Source organism: Epargyreus clarus, unplaced genomic scaffold (assembly GCF_041222505.1).
Source record: "Epargyreus clarus isolate Ecla_fem2 unplaced genomic scaffold, WU_Ecla_fem_2.2 ptg000024l, whole genome shotgun sequence".
Lineage (NCBI taxonomy): Eukaryota > Metazoa > Arthropoda > Insecta > Lepidoptera > Hesperiidae > Epargyreus > Epargyreus clarus.
The window spans coordinates 7,413,754-7,432,142 of NW_027332231.1; the positions used below are offsets into that span (position 1 = coordinate 7,413,754).

The 18,389-nt window shown below is 35.5% G+C and overlaps 1 protein-coding gene across 3 annotated transcripts in view; it reads right to left on the minus strand.

The window, feature by feature from the left end:
* LOC140752588 (thrombospondin type-1 domain-containing protein 4) overlaps positions 1-18,389 on the minus strand; it is a 122,972-nt gene that overhangs the window by 48,861 nt on the left and 55,722 nt on the right. For all 3 annotated transcript variants that reach the window (XM_073086931.1, XM_073086929.1, XM_073086930.1), the window contains exons 5-7: positions 17,138-17,246; positions 12,452-12,554; positions 10,571-10,701 (exon numbers count right to left, since the gene is read on the minus strand). In XM_073086931.1, coding sequence (XP_072943032.1) covers positions 10,571-10,701; positions 12,452-12,554; positions 17,138-17,246 — 343 coding nt within the window. The remainder of the gene's footprint in view (positions 1-10,570; positions 10,702-12,451; positions 12,555-17,137; positions 17,247-18,389) is intronic.

Consider the following 18,389-nt stretch of genomic DNA (forward strand, 5'->3'; position numbering starts at 1 on the left):
GCTTCGTAACGCGAGCGAAGCCGCGGGCAAAAGCTCGTGGTATATAAAATACAATGAGACTTTTTTAAATACTACCAGTTCTAGATATTGACCCATTAAAAAACAGCAATATCTTCGGCAGCTCGCTATAATTTTCGACAGAAATTGCATGATTTTGGTCGGATAATTTTTTTCTACACTGCTGAATTCTTATTAACCTTATTAGGTACATACTTTTAATTCAACTTTTCAGATAACTTTTTGCTTAGTTCCTATACGTTTTTTACTACCTAAAAATCTGTTTACGATACAAATATCTAGCAACAAAAAAGCTAAATGTGAAACAAACATAGTTGCGAAAACGGACCGGAAAACCAACTTGTATACGAACCTACAATTATGTGATATCAATTTTAAAATCTAACCAGTAGCTATCGATAAACTACATCTATACCTATCTATCAAGACCAGTAGCGATCATAATTCAATCAGAATTCAATTTTCACAACTAATTGCGTATAGACAAATATTTATACTGGATAATTTGTAAAGCGTCATCGTAACTGTGAGTAATATTAATGATATTAATGATCTGACACTCAACTCTATCTTGAAATATATCGATACATACTGATATTAATATTGATGATTTTGACACCATGACATCGACGGAATCTAATTATCTTTTTAATTTGTTTTATAGAGAGACGATATATTATAAGGAAAATATAAGTGCTGATACGTGAAATACTACAAAAGGCAAATGAAATCTAAATGTGTTTTTATTTAATGAAAGCGGCAAATGAGGATGCAGCCCACCTGTTGAGTGGTCACTGCCACGCATAGATAACGAACAAATAGGTCAGGAATCCTATCTGAGATTGATCTGAAATGCGTAGCTACTCCTTGATGCCTCCTTGATGACCTTGGCTACATTCTTCAAACATTAGTTTACTATAAAAAGCTCTAAGTAGGTCCCCTTACAGCTGTTGAATGTGCAGTTAAAACTTACAACCGAACTCTTATAACTTTCAAAGGTGGTATAATGCCACATATCATACGAATCTACGATCTCTTTCTACTATTGTTCTCTCTATTAGGTTCGGTAAACTTATAGCACTTAAGTTTCTATAAGTATCCGCTAGCCTTTTTAAATGTATTGAATTTATAGTTCTTATTATAGGTATATAGTTCCTATAGGTCTCGTTTCAATCCGGCAGTAGTATAAGAAAAAAAAATATCTGTCAATTTGTAAATACTTCCCTAGGCCAATACAAAAAAATGTTTCAATTCATTTCATATATAAGTAATATAGACATTTGATTGAGAATTGTACCTGGAACTCTCTAGGTAGCAGGGTACTTACTTTCTCAGAGTAGCCAGATTTTCAGATAATTCCTAATCAATACCGATTAAAATATTTCACTTAAAAGATGATAAGATGTATAATTCATTTGCAAACAGTGTTAAATTTAAACCACGCCAAAATGTTCAACGTATGTATCACGTATGTATCGTTGCCAATTACATACACAGGAATGCAATAGAGTGACAAGTAGACTCTTCCAAGAAGAAACATCATCTTGGCAATTTTTTCACGCTTATTTAGTTGTTTGATTTATTTGGCCTTTTTTTATATTACAGGTACTTATACAACAATGAAAAATTGCACTTTTTTGTAGTAAAAAATAAAACAAAGAGCCATCTTGCTTTTAGATGTCGTTCGATTACGACTCCGACTAGTATTTAACTCATAACGTATATTTGTATCATCTGATTTAATATATTAATTTCAGATATAGTATCTACATATGTTGTTTCGAAATTTATAAGTTTCAGTTATTTTGAGTAAATTATATGAAAATTGTTTTTTAAAGTGTATAGCACTGATCCTGTTTTTCAGTTGCTATTATTTCATTTAGTTTATATTCTTGATTATAAGTCTCTTTATTATATTTTTGAATTTCAATTAAAACATAAGTATTGATTATATGTATTATTTTAATACAACATATACCCAAAATAGCGGGTGGCGGTGATCTGTAATCTCGCACATACCGTACGGCGCCGGCGTCGCTACAATTAGACACCTACCCAATTACACTAACAACATACTAATTACAAGGACGCGAATCTCTATCACGGCTTGCATGATGAAAGCAGATTATTTAATTAGGCTGTTTATTTTTGATTATTTACTCTTCAGCGGACCAACTGAAGCAAAGACAGCATAGTGGTTGACACTCAGCTTCTTAATCGTAACAATAGGGTCCCGAGTTCAAATTCTAAGTAGGTACATTATTTATCAAGTGATATAACGTTAAAGGAAATATGATGCTAGGAAATCACGCCTTATAGTTTTTTTTAAAGTTGTTAGGAAGTGTGTGGAGTCTACTAATTCGAACTTGGCCAGTGCGATGAAGTATCGACTAAATCTGTTTCACTCCGAGAGGAGGCTCATGCTCATCAGAGGGGCAGTAATGGATCGACGACTACGAGGCCTCCTGAAGGTACCTCGGCAGGTCACAGGCTCCTAATTTCAAATGATGCCCTGATGGATAAATGGTTTATTATCCAATGCAAATACTTAATTCATAAAAGTAGAAATGTGAAAATCGTTAGTAATTAATAGTCAATATTACCAAATAACTGGATAACGTCCTATTATAAATTATTTCCTCATACATTAACAAAAGTTCCCGTCTATATAATCCACGCGAACAAAGTTGCATAAACAACTACTTAAAATAAAATACAGGAGTAGCATAAAACAAATTGCGACTATTATAAATTGTTTAATGCAAAGTGTTCGCGACCAAATAAGGTTTGGGTTCATAGGTGGCGCCACGAAGTCGGATTTACTATCAAGAGAAGCGTGATTATAATTACAATAAACATAATACTGAAAGGCGAGATTGTATATACTGTTATAAGGGAAAGGTAAAGAATTTACAACTCTCATTTATAAGACTTGTAGAAATAAGTTTTGAAAACAAACATTTTTAAAAACATACTTGCAATGCGTTACGGTGATTTTCACGTTCTTCGTGTAAAGATTTTTTGGAACATTTTTGGGAATACTTTCATATTTTTTAGAGTATCTAATATTATCGCGGTATTGAAAATTTCTGAATATCTAACAGAAACTAGTTTTTCTACAGCCCATACAACTGGTTCGAAATATCGGCAATAAATAAATAAAAAAAGCATATTGTGAATACCCGTTACATAATAAAAAAATATTTTGTTCCGCACTTAATTAAATAAGTACTACTACTCGTCAACAGATGGCGTTTTACTCTAGTAATTAACAAATCTCTTTAATTAATGCTAACTAATTATGCAGGATTGGTAATAGATAAAATTAATCCTATTTTATTTAAGATCGATATTCACATGGTATCCATATATTTGGGTATGTATTCGGCAGATTCGGCAAATATTTTGTATTCGGCGGAGTAGGAAACATACTTATCTTATCCTATTTCGCTTATGAAATTATTTAACCCTGATATAAAATCAGTCATTTTTATGATTTATTTTACTCCCATAAGAGGTGACCATACATACATACGTACATCATGAGAAGAACATATCCAAATGTCATTAATTTAGCTTCAGTAGTTTAAATCCTGCGATGATAAGTCAGACGGATTGTGAGTGAGTAACTATGTATATACATAATTCTATTTATTAGACTGCATTAGTGTATATTATGAAATACACATAAATTTAAAGTACAGGTGACTAGGTTCACTTATATTGTATTCTAATATGTTGAACCTTTGTGGTAGCCAGTTGGTGCGACATGCAAACATCTGCTTATATGGAAATGTCATCTGTTTCTTGCGAATTGATGAATTTTATTTCACACTTTGAAACATACATGTTCGCTTACTGTTTATGGTATTGTTGCTTAGAATATAAATGATTATCCTTCTATTTTGACTATGAATCACTTCACTGCTTTGTATAATTGACCACGGAAGGTAATGTTTTTCGTCCCTATATAAGGTAAAGTCACCTAATGCCGAGGGGTTCTGAAATTGGCACCATATTCCGTGGTATTTACAAAAACGGCTTTTATAAACTATTTACCAACTCATTTTTAATAAAAGGTATGTTATTTAATAGATATTTTTTTATATCATATAAGAGTAGCAGACGAGCATGCAGTCCACCTGATGGTAAGTGGCTACTGCCGCCCATGGACATCTGTAATCAACCCCAGATAGGATTAGATATTCCTACCTGAGGTCGGCCACAGATGCGCCGCTACCCCTGAGGAGTAAGCTGGAACGCCTCGGGAAAGTCTGACTCCCTTACCACACCCTTCAAACCGGAACACAGCAGCACCTAACACTGCTGTCGCATAGTTTTGCATTAGTGCCTCCATCAATAGTATGCATTTTGGGCCTTTTGCACGTGAATGTCACGATTGTTGATCTCAAAAAGTGATTTTTTCAATAAATTTGCATGTATGTGATAGTGTTTCGATGAAAATATTATATTGATTATATATGGAATCGATAACATTTAAATATTGTGCTTATTTCTTAACAGATAAGAGTAAAAATAAGTTTAAAAATACAGCGGCATTAGGTGCCAAATATTTTGGGCTGTCCCTTAAATCGAGGTATACCTCGGTTTAAGTGGTATACCACGGAATAGCAATTTCATAGACTTGTTTTTAATTTCAATTTTTATAGTTGTTTTTATGAATAAGCGCGTCTTGCTTCGAATTTGACAAATTTAATACTCAATTAATATCGAAATCATTGAATTGTACTGCATTACCTAATTATATAATATCAAAGATGACCTATCTATGCACTTGCCTAATTTCTTCTATGGGACAACTAAGGAGAGAAAATGAAGTTCATCCAGATATGGATGTAATATTGAACAAGTATTGTATATTATTATGTACATATTTTAATAAAGCATCTTTCTGCCTCTAAATTGTGTAAAAGTCTTTTATTATTTAATAATCGGAATTTAGAAACGTGATTTTTAGTTATGAAAGGCTATTCCGATGTAAATAAGCCGGAATTAGGTTATATGGGCACATTATTAATCCGCGGCATAACCACAAAATACTATACAGGGTGTTTAAAGTTTTCATCGGTTTTTAAGAACATTTCTATTGTTTGTATCAGTAATTTGCTTAATCCTAATTAATGAAGAATTAACATTTTTATACGATTTTAATGGATATTTAAATAAGAACTAGAACATTTTACAACGTTTTCATTTGATTAAATTATTCAAAATGAAATAATTCTATAAACCTCATGACGGTTCCATATTATTATTATTTATGATGTACAATAATAAACCTTAGTAAAGTACACGAAGAAGAATGTCCAAAATTGTATTGCAGATACACGAATTGACTACAGTTTTAATAAAAATACATGATATACATTAGTAAAAGTAACCAATTAAGAAACTATACTATAAAAAAGTTTTATTTCGGCAGCTTCCCTTTAATCATAGCTAAGAAAACTTTTGATAAAGCTACTCTTTAACTAATAAAAAAATCGAAATTGAAACTAAATTCAATAAATAACATTTATTTTTATACGCCATGTATCAGTCGTTCTATCTCTTTCACTCCCTTATTTTGTATACTCGGAATTAGGAACCAAATATGTACATCGGAATAAGGATTTTTACGTCGGAATTAGGGTTTTCTGACTTGGTTTATATTTATTTCAAATACACATTTAAATCAATATTTAATCGTAAAATGTCGAGTCTATTTCAAGAGTACAGATAATAAAGCTTCTGATAAAATTATCTAATTCCTTATTAAGCCGTAGCAAATGCTTAATATTTGACGCTCTTTCTAGTTTTGGTGAAAATACCGCGGAAATAGGTGACTTTACCTTAATTATGTCTTATTTTTTGCAACGCCATTCAGACAGACGGCTTGACGGATTTTAAATTAGGAGGTGTCCTTGGATTCCTCTAAATTGTGGGAACGACATTAGCTATATTTATAAAAACTCCGGTTTTTGTTTTTACAATATTTCTCTTGTTAATTACACATTGGGGGAAGGTGCTTAATCCGTTTCTGATTTCCAGTATAAATGCCTCTTTGCACTGTGCTTGGCGTTTGTCGTAATTCTTACAAAATCCCGAATCGATAACAGTTTTATATCAAACTTTATTTATAATATTCACCCTGCATTGTTAATAGGATTTTAAAAATTTTCTAACTCCAATTCTAGCTAGCATGTTTGCCAAAAGCAATTCCCATAGACAATTACGCACACAAATATACGATTGTTATGCGATTTAAACTTGAATGTTATTTATGTTTGTTTGTCTGCAGTTTTACGACGAAGACCACCGCAATGTTATTTGTCGACAGGGCCGGATTTGGAGGTCTGGAGGCCCTGCGGCAACAAAGGAGGCCCTGTAATATATTCCGAATAAAAGGAACCATTTTCCGTAAGTCTTTCAAAAAATTTTCAAGAAATAAAATTACTACAAAAGTAATATAATAATTACTTAACTGTATTATTGCCGGTATTGTAGGAAACCCGCATACCTGAGAGATTTATAAGAAGAATAAAGTCTCAAAGGTATGTGAAGTCAACCAATACGCACTTGGCCAGCGCGGTATACTATAGCATAATCCTTATCACTCTGAGAGGAGCCCCATGCCCTGCAGTGGGACACTAATGGGATGATGATAATGATGATGATTATTGCCGGTAGAAATGCGAAAAAATACTCTTTTAAAAAAACTCCTAACAATTGCTGACTCGTCAAAATTTTGATGTATTTTTTTATATTTATTGTGTCGGCCCCGGGGCAGTAGACCCGCCTTACCTAAATCCGGCCCTGGTCGTATTTACGAAAAACCCTACAACGCACGAATAATATTTCAGCGTACTATACATTATTCGTATGCAATAAAACTTTATGAATAGTCTATTGAACAAATCTGCTCTATAAAGCAACCAATCGTCGTCCGTAGTCAAGGATGGTCGTAATCGTAAATTATTTAAAGTATTGTTACATGAGTTACAACTCGAACCGATAAATAATGGAATTGCAAGGCGTCATGTATGATAACTAATTGTACTCGCTTTTTAGGTTGTTCAACGGACGACACGATTACGACTTGTCGTAGCTGGAGCCGATTTTTGAACAAGTACCGCTTTTACCTAAATCTGCAAATTGCAAAGAAATAAATATGTCTTCTCCTTTTAAAAATATCGCCTGATCGACAAAGAGACACATAGTTGTATTTGAATTTGTATATGACCTCTCACTCTGGAGGATCGGAGTTCGAAGCCTGATCTGATAAATCTAAAAAATCTGAGATTTATCTATTATCTAAACGTATAAAAAGTCTCTAAGAAGAATTTAAAGATAAATCCACATGATGTTGCCAATTGGAAAACTAAACCTTCTCCATCTAAATAAAGAACTAATATAGGTAGATAACTAGAATAAAGAACAAATTATAATACAGAGAAGTTATCATTATGGAATAAAGCGACACTTAATATCTATTTTTCCCATCTCTAACATCTAAGTTGCTAACATAAGTAATATGTGAGGAAGAAATAATTATTATGTGCTAATGTTCGCAGGGTTTTATTGGCACCCGCAAATTGTCAAAGCAATTGTCAACATTTAATGCCTCGGGTCTGAAAGTTTTATGTCTGGACTGCTTTGTAGGTAATAACTCCAAGGCTCTGCTTATTATAGAGATAAAAGTGTGTATTGTGTTTCAAGTACAAAAAGTACTTGGGGTATTGAAGTAAGAATTGGTGAATATTTTAAGGTCATTGTTGTTGAAAATTTCACCAAATTTAGCGATTAACTGTTATGTGAATAAGAAATGATGATGAATGGCTGTTTACAGTGATAATCACCGCTGGCGTGTAAGCCAAGTTTAAAAAAATAAACTGAGTGAATTTTTAAAATTTGCCTACAGAGCTATATCCGAATCTATAAGGATTAGTAAAAATATTAAAAAGAGTTATGAGGCCGAATTTGATGAATGACGACCTGCGTGGCGGAGCGGTCACCATGCCGGTCTGACGCGCAGAGGGTCCCGGGTTCGATTCCCGGCCAGATAGATTTCTAAATGATGAATTTAGACTTCTGTGTCTGGGTCTGGGTGTTTGTGTATTTGTCTATGTGTGTGTCCATAGCACCCACGATACAGGGAACCCTAGTGTGGGGCTGTGAGTGTAGAAAGAGTTTTAAGCGTAGTATTGCAAAAATCTTAACATTAAGCTTGACTTCTATTTTCACATTTATGTTTTTGATAGAATACATAGGTGGCGAACATCTTTGTCCCTGTAGTTCCGGGACTAGAATAGGGCTACGGTATCCCCTGCCTGTCGTAGGAGGCGACTAAAAGGGGGCTTCCGGGGTTGCGGACGGCAAGAGTGGGAGCTCGAACCGTCCAGCAAGCGACCCCGGGAAGGACGGCGGTATGTGTGGTCGCATACCGTCGTAAACATACATGGTGTGGGAGGAGCGAAAACTGCTCCCCCAGGGTAGAGCCCGTTGGGCATCGCGCTTGGAGGGCTCCGGTTGTGTTCCGTTGGAGATCCCGGAGTTCTCCAACAAGCGTTGAGGACGGCCACCGGGGGGGTTTTAGTGCGGTAAAAATCCCACATAACCCGGCGTCGCTCCCACGTCGTCGGGTACCTTTTGAAGGTTTCCCCCTCGAGAAACAAAAAAAAAGAAAAAAAAAAAAAAAAAAAAAGGTGGCGAACATCTTAGTCCGAGGCGCCCGTTTATCCGAGGCGTTCCATTCCTTAAGGATGCAGAGAGGCAACATATCTGTGGACAACCTCACTACTCTAATCTTGTTTGGGGTTGATTACAGATGTCCATGGGCGGCAGCTGGCACTTACCTTTAAATCGACCGCATGCTCTTTAGCAACTTCAATATTATAAAAAAAATCTAGCTACATTTAATTCCACTAATATTCCTAGTAAATATATGGTAATTGTTAACCTTAGCTCATTCTCACGAAGTCAGTCATAAAGCCGAACAACTTGTTAGAATTGTCACCTCGTGTACCTCGGCTTTGAAAGTTTTATGTTCAGGTTGTATTATAGCATGAAATTACTGTACGACTCCGTTTATTGTGAGGATAAACGTAAGATTTATTTTATATTTCAAGTACACTGAGCACCCGTTATAAGGTACAATCGCTAAGCATTAAGACCGAGTTGTTGAAATTCTACTCGTGTTACAAGTTATTGTACTGTATTAGGTTTCTTCCGTTTGATTCAAGAATAAGTACGGGAAAACAATAGTTTTGTGTAAAATTGCTTGATCATCCTTAAATTATTAATGCGCACGAAAGAAAAGGCAAAACAGAGCAGAATTTCTACGAGGTTCGACTACAAATATTTTCCCTTTTTATTATCGCATTCATTTTAATATCCGGAAAGCTAACTTAAAGGTTGCTTAACAACTAATTTTCTATTTAAGTATATTTTTACTTTAAGTAGAATTTTGATTTTTATGCATAGAAAGCTTAGATTCCATGTAGTTTGTTCTTTTCAAATTAGTCTTCGACAACGGGTCTGTACTCAATCTTAGATAGAAATTTAATCTTATTTTGGGATAATTAGATATGTCACGCTACTTAAATATTATAAAAAAATCTAAATCAATCAATTAAACTACAACATTGCGTAATCTATATCAACAAATAATATCCTATTTCACAAGATGAGGTTAATTCTCTTTTCTTCCTGTTCTACAATTCAATATTTTCCTGGAACGTATTCAAATAATATACAAGGGCAAAGTAGTAAATTACTTAGGGAATTAACAGAAATAGTAACTGCAATATAGCGCCGAGGTTAATTACAGTTAACAGACGCAGATGGGGAAGGCTGATACTGATAACTGTAACTCGAGATTTGTTCAGTGGAACTTCTAATGTGTAGATATAATGCAAAGTTAACAATGCAACTAGAACAAGAAAATAGAACTCTTTTCAAGATTCGAATTTGAAGGTGGTAGGACCCTGTGTGGTTCGAGTCCGGCGGCACCACCGCCATACCTATTTCTACCTAATAACAGCAGTGTTAAGCGCTGCTGTGTTCTGGTTTGAAGGGTATGGTAAGGGAGACATACCTTTCCGAGGCGTTCCAGCTTAGTCCTCAGAGCTAGTGGCGCATCTGTGGCCGAACTCAAGTAGGAATCTAATCCTATCTGAGATTGATTACAGATGTCCATGGGCGACAGTAGCCACTTACCATCAGGTAGACTTGTTAGACTGTAAAAAATGTTTTTGGTAAGAGAGCACTAATACTGGACAATTGCGGATCTGCAGACTTTACTTGCACTTGATTTCTCAGGTAGCAAACCTGAGGAGGGTTCTGCATTCCAAATGAAGTAAACCTTACGAAACCTTATGATAGTTTTGATAAAATATACAATTTATAATAAATTAATATTACTAATTTGAAAAGGTAATGACATACTTCGAATTTAATATTAATGAGTACAATGCTGAAATTAAAATTAATAATCTGTCACTGGTCACACAAAATTATTCCAAAAAGTATGAAATTGTTGTATTTTACTTACCTTACAAGTGCCGTGTACGCATATCGCTCGGAACCCCGGCTTCGTGCAAGGGGTCCCGTCCGCCACCAATCCCAAGGCTGCATAGAAATGCTGTCCTAACGGTCGGCAGTTCAGCAAGCAGGGATTATCACCTGTTAAAAAAATTATAAAGTGACTAGCTGACCCGGCAAACGGTGTGTTGCCATATAAATAAAAAAAATGTTAAGGGTGAACAACCCTTATCACTTAGGGGTATGAAAAATAGATAGTAGCCTACTCTCCGCCTACAGCCTATTCTCAGACCTACTGAATATGCATATAAAATTTGGTGAAAATCGGTAAAGCCGTTTCGGAGGAGTTTGGTAACTAACATTGTAACACGAGAATTTTATGTATGAGATGACTAGTTATGGGTTCTATGATGAGTGACAGTTATGGGTTCAATTTCAAGGCTGAAACTGAATTATGAGTTTTGATTATACCACATATCGTTTAAATACGTGGTGATTAATTGCTAACATCATTTGTTTTTGATCAGGGTGACAGAGGCTCAGTTTTAAGCCATTAAGCTATGACTTTAATTAATTCACATGTTTAAAAATTAGCAATCTTATTACTATAAACTTCGATAATTGTTGAAACACTTTTTGTTTAAATCTATTGATTCATATAAAAATAATGCACAAATTCAATTTTAAATTGGATTATAGAGTATTTTTTTTCTACTGATTCATACTTAAAATGGATGCACAATAGCAATTAAAAATTAGAATAGACTTTACAGTAAAACATCGAAATAATTAATTAATTAACTAAGTAACTAAATGATAATTCCTAAGATACAGCTACGGCGGTCATCCATTTATTAGTAAGATCAATGGAAAGCTGCTTAGTTCGTCTTGTGAGTCGTAATCAATATCAGTCGCATGGACCAGATAACCTGTAATTAATTGGTGACCTGATGTGATTCTGATTGCAGAAAGGTTCCAGTTGATTGGCGGTACATAAGGATAATCCGTGGTAAGTGATTTATATTTGTTACTTAATTTACTTATAATTTAGCTTATAAAATCTGTAATTAACCCCAGATAGGATTAAATATTCCTACCTGAGGTCGGCAACAGATGCGCCGCTACCCTTGAGGACTAGGATGGAACGCCCCGGAAAAGTCTATTTCCCTTACCATACCCTTCAAACCGGAACACAGCAGCGCCTAACACTGCTGTTATTAGGTAGAAATAGGTGTGGCGGTGGTGCCGCCGGAGTCGAGCCACAAAGGGTTCTACCACCTTCTACTTATAATTACATACATAACGTACATGGAGTAGCAGTAATAGCATAGTGGTTTAAAGGTCGGTTTCTCAATCTGGGGGTCCGTGCATGCACCTGATTTTTTGATGTTATGTGCGTTTTAGAAATTAATACAACCCGCGCGGCGGAGCTGTCACTATACCGGTCTGACGTGCAGAGAGTCCTGGTTTCGATCCCCGGCCAGACAGAAATCTAAATTATGCATTTAGGTTTCTGTTTCTGGGTCTGGGTGTTTGTGTATTTGTCTCTGTGTGTGTCCATGGCACCCACGATACAGCGAGTCCTAGTGTGGAGCTGTGAGTGTAGAAAGCGTATTTTTAAATGACCACTTGCTTATACTGTGAATTAAATATGACCGTGAGGAAGCATGCGTTTTACATTAAACTGTGTTAAAAGGCGCAGTTAGGAGAACACACTTATTATGAGGATTTCAAATTAAGTCCTTAGTGGTACCAACGCCTGTCGCCAACCTACGATGAACATTTAATCTTGTCAGGGCTGAATACAGATGTCTATAAAAGGGACGCCACTTACCATCCTGGACAAATTTCGCTTGCTACTTCTACGTTATGAAAAAATAATGCTACTTACCTTCAACATAAGGTACCCAGGTGTAGAACCGACCGCGGAACGGCCTACGGTCATACGTCGCGCACTGCCCTGCTCGTATATCCCGCTCTCCTTCCGAACACGGCTAGGAAAGTATAAATAACTTTTTAAACTTATTAGCTACACAGGATATTCATAATTCAAAACATCGAAGCTCAATTAGTCTTACTTTAGTATATAATACGGCTGGTATATAATACGTAAGAGCTGTAGAAAACTGTAGTCCAGTAATTAGTAGTAAAATTAAGCACATATTCATTGCACAATTAATAATGATAGTAGTTATTTTAAATAACACGACAAAGAAGATTTATTTAAGGACATTCAACAGCATACATAGATATAACTAGATCATTATCATGGATTAAGCTTAAGTCTATGATAGTGATCTCGCTACTAAGTTACGTAAGGATGCTGGATACCTTTAGATCTGCAGCCGATAACGGTAGTGCCCAGCCACGTTATTTTACAGATAGTCTAATATACATGTAATATATACCGGACACTTTTTTGCTTTTTTTTTGATGTGAAACATCTATAGCCGCACGTAAAACCGATTTCTGGCGTGGCGACGCATGCCGTGACGCTATACGATGGTATATATATACAGTCTATATGCAGTAGTGTGTACGGTGTGGCGACGCGTCGCCATGCGGATCGTAATATTTTATTTTATCATTATGACATATTTAGTTCCTATCACAATATGTTCTTTTCTGCATATTACTTTAACAAAATAATGTCGATGTTTCACATCTGCCAGGCGTCCCGTGACGGCTCACATTTTTTTCTGTTTTTTTAGTGGCATTTTTAGGGATCGAAAGGGTAAAAACGGAACCCTAATACTAAGCCTCTGCTGTCTCTTTATCTGTCATGAGTTTCTATGTCGTTAGCCATAATAATAGACGCTTGAATTTACAGTGTATGTATAACGGTAACCGCTATAACAATAAATACTAAAAATCAAAAAAAACTTCAAAATAAATGGGGGTGGCCTTACAAGAAACCGCTATTTTCCGACATTTTACATTTCATCTATTCTACCGCAATAGGTAAACAATTCAAATTGGCAATGTATTAATTAATTTGGTAGTAGGTACGGAACTCTCTGTGGCGGCTTGGAATGCAGGTAGATGTTGTGACGTAGACTGCTAAGAAAGGATTCTTAATCAATTCTACCCCGAAGGGTATAAAATAGGGGATGAAAATATCACTTCGTAACGCGAGCGAAGCCGCGGGCTAAAGCTCGTCAAGGATAAAGCTTAACTTAAATCTACGAGAGATTACGAGTTTTACTACTGAGTTACGTAAAGATGCTGAATACCTTCGGATATGAAACCAATAACGGTAATGCACTAGCCATTGCGTTATTTTACAGATAGTCGAATACATTTAGATTGCGCGCTTGAAATGGAAATAGTCCTATTATAGATAGGAATAACTGAAACATAATTCTTTTATAATTAAACCACTTCGTTATAAGACTTTTAAATATCTGTATTTTCTACACTCCTTCAGTTTTTTCAATGTATTTAATCGGAATAGCAAACAAAAAGTCGATTTGATGTTCTTATTATACAATTTAATTTAAATGATTGAGTTTAATTATTTTATAATTATTGCAATATTATCTATATTCTGTCACAGCAAAGGGCATCATCATCATCATCAACCCATTATTGTCCCACTGCTAGGCACGAGTCTCCTCTCAGAATGAGAAGGCCATAGTCCACCACGCTGACCAAGTGCGAATTGGAAACCTTTTTTTTAAGAATTTTCAGGTATGTCAGGTATGCAGGTTTCCTCACGATGTTTTCTTTCGCCGTTTTAAGCAAATGATAATTAATTTCTAATACGCACATAGCTTCGAACAATCAGAGGTGGGATTTGAACCTCGGACCTGTCGAGCGAGAGGCCGAGTTTCTTAACCACTAGGCTATCACTGCTTAAGGGCATATTTGACTAAAATATAGAAATATTATAAGAAATAAATTTAGAATAGCTTTACAACCTTTCTAAACCTTATCATTAAGCCAAAACATATTTCTTGTAAGACAAACATAAATGTGACAAAGTTAAGGTGTTTCCTTTTCGTCACTCACAACCCACACTAAGATTGCTTGTATAATGGGTGCCATGGACACACATATAAACAAATACACAAACACCCTGAGAATAAAATCTAAATTTATCATTTTGAAATTTGTCCGGGGATCGGACTCGACCCTCTACGCAAAGACTGTTATGATGACTACTCCGCCACGTGTCAATAAATAAAACGAATAAAAGAAACAAAAGTACACCTATTTGTTAACATGTACTCAACGACTCTACTAATGAAACAGTTATCAATATAAAATTTACGACTACTTAGCCTAAATCACTGAATTATCAAAACAAACAACATATAAAGGCATTATAAATTGTAAGGTAACATTTATTGTTTGTTTTATTATCCATAACTCGTGCGGCCGGACGGAACAATACTAATCACGGAAACATTTACGATGTAAGGCTTTTAAATCAGAAATCACTCGTGCGAGTGGTACATACTTAAGGAGCTTACACATAGGTAGGTACCTACTTTTCTTTTTTCTATATAATATAGGAGTAGTAGACGAGCATGCAGTCTACCTGTTGATAAGTGGCTACTGCCACCCATGGACATCTGTAATCAACCACAGACAGGATCACATATTCCTACCTGAAGTCGGCCACAGATGTGCCGCTACCCCTGAGGACTAAGCTGGAACGCCTCGGAAAAGTATGTTTCCCTTAATACACCCTTCAAAACAGAACACAGCAACGCCTAACACTGCTGTTATTAGGCAGAAATACGGTGGCGGTGGTGCCGCCGGAGTCGAACTACAAAGGGTTCTACCACTTTTACATAACATTTAAGTCCGAATAGAGGCACGATCCTTCCAGGACTTAGGGATTTCTAACGGGACAAAACCGGAGACCGAGCGCGGCAACGCTATCTGGCCCTGCCCCGATGAGCATTTACACTCAACACATTTTTGGATTCTTACTATATTATTATGCTGCTAAGTAATAAATAAAAATAAACCCATTCACGATTATCGAAGAAAAACGATGTTTCTAATTAATTAAATGTAAAAACTATTTACAAACTTACTTCGTTTTTAAATTTGCAAAAATATGATTTTTCGTAGTATATGTTTTATTTTACATTCGGTAATTTTAAAATTTAAAAAAAAGCAACGGAAGTAATTAATTAAGCAAAGAGCAGTGCATTGCGTAAACTCCTTTACACGCTTTTACGGAGCGTGTCGATTGAACAAATCATTACCTCTTATTAGCTGAAGGCGTCCTTCGTGGGAAGAACTGTTTATTTTCAATGCGAAATGTGTGGGGAATTCAATTTTATTTAGAATAACGCATAATTAATTAACTATTGTACTGTGATAGCCTAGTGGTTAATAAACTCGGCCTCTCGATCGAGAGGTCCGAGGTTCAAATCCCAGGCACGCACCTCTGATTTTTCAAAATTATGTGCGTATTAGAAATTAATTATCACTTGCTTAAAAGGTGAAGGTAAACATTTTGAGGAAACCTGCATACCTGAGCGATTTATTAAAAAAATCTCAAAGGTATGTGAAGTCTACCAATACGCACTTGGCCAGCGTGGTGGACTATGGCCTAAACCTTCTCCTTCTGAGAGGAGACCCGTGCTCAGCAGTGTGACAATAATGGGTTGATGATGATGATGAATTAACTATTGAAGCCCGCACAATTCGTGGCAAACCTATATCTACAGACATTGAACGTGTCAAACACGGATCGGAAACAAGCAAAACAAATAAACAAAAACATATTTTAGTACACAATTTTTTGACAGACAGTGCGCGTCTCAGCGCGGCTGCGTTACGGTATGATGATACGTGAATGCACATTGTATAGCAGAATACTCTTTGTCTGCCACGCCACGCTTCTGATACGTTCTGATTCTGTGGATATAAATGAACTCTTTAACAAGACTGAGTGCGAAAATAAGGTTATAGGTAATAACTAAATGCAAATTTTATGCATACCATACCACGCATTTCAGTACCTTCTTTCTTTTTTCATTTGGTAGCGATTGACGATCCTTACTTCCTTACTAATATTATAAATCCGAAAGTAACTCTGTCTGTCTGTCTGTCTGGTTGTCTCTTCTTCACGCCTAAACCACTGAACCGATTTTAATGAAATTTTGTACAAAGATAGCCTGAGATCCGAGAAAGGACATAGGATAGTTTTTATCCCACGGAAACTAGAGATGGCGATCTAAGATAGATTAATCGGAGAATCGATCTTTTGGACCAAAAAATTGATTACTTTAATCGATATTAGTAAAGATTGAAACTTAAACTATGCATTTGATCAAGTCCATGAGCCCACGAAGGTTTCAGAGTTGGTACGACCAATTTTCGGTAGATGGCGCCACTTTCATTCCAATGAAGGTACGAATTTTCCAGTTTTATGTATGTTAGTATGTCATATTCTTTGAAACGCGGGCGAAGCCGCGGGCAAAAACTAGTATCCTAATATATTTAATTTTCATTAACTTGTAACATCTTAATATTTTTTTAATTCATAATGTAAATGTAGGTAAGGGTAAAAAATCGACCATCAAACAAAATTAAATAAAAGTATAGTTCTCACAGCTGTATTACACTCGTGGTATCGTTTCGCGACCCCGAGGCAGTCCGCCTGCCGCGTTACCCGCACCGTGATCACCGGCGGCGAGAGGGTTCCGTTGCCCGCTCGCGATCTGAAACAAAGGGCCTATTAGGTTTCTATTATCGGCTCACTCACACCCGTTAGTACGCTAGGGTTATACACTATTTTGTGAAGGTAGAAAACCCTTTGTGATTGAACTTTGTTATATTTCAATCACAAAGGGTTTTACCACCTTCCGCCACACCTATTTTGGCTTATGTCTGTAGTAAAGCGCTGCTGTGTGCGACTTTGAAGAGCGTAGTAAAGCATACAAGTCTTTACAATTTTACTTTCGTTTTTTCGAAATCAAAAATTTAAATTTCCATATGTTTAACTTATATGTTTGTGACTTCAGTACCTTTAGTTAAATGTTATACACATGTTTATGAATGGTCCCGTAACAACAGTTCTAACAAGGCCAATAAATCTTTATAATTAAACAACAAAACAACATACAGATTAACCCGGGAGGCGGCACCACAAAGAGTCCTGTAATATAATTAACGACGCCGCCAACAAATTACTCTAAACGTTAATCTAATTTAGGTGTAAAAAAAGAGTAACTGATATATCATTCAAATAGGGAAGACCAATTACTTAAACGATAATATGGCTTATTAGGCTACTTAATAATAAACTAAGCGTATTTTTATACGTTGAAAGATATTAAATTATATTAATCGTTGTTAAAAATTGTATGCATGTATATTAATCATCTTGCTTCTCAATTTCTTATAACAGCACTATAACGATGTCATATTTGAGTTTAAAAAGTCTTCTAGCGTTTCATCTCAGTTCCCGATTTTAGATAAGATTCGATATGAAATATATTGCAAAAGTTCATAAAAGGCATGGATGACTTCAATTTAAGTCAGTTTCGTTGCTACTTCTGGTGGATACAATACGGATCTCCAAAATTAAGGCATTCATTAATTTATTTACGAATCGCAATTGTTAAAAGCTATAGAAGAAAAGAGATCAGTACCTTTACCATGAGTTTTTACGTTTTGACTAATATGAATGTTTTGGTATTTGTTTACCTATTTGTTCATACAAATTCCAATCAGCGCCCCCTAGCGGTTTGTATCAGTACTATAGTGTAATTAACGTAACATTAAATGTCTAACTTGACAAAATGGCGCTTTATGTTTTGTCTCTCTTTTTTGCGAACATGTGAGGCAGACAAAAATACTTG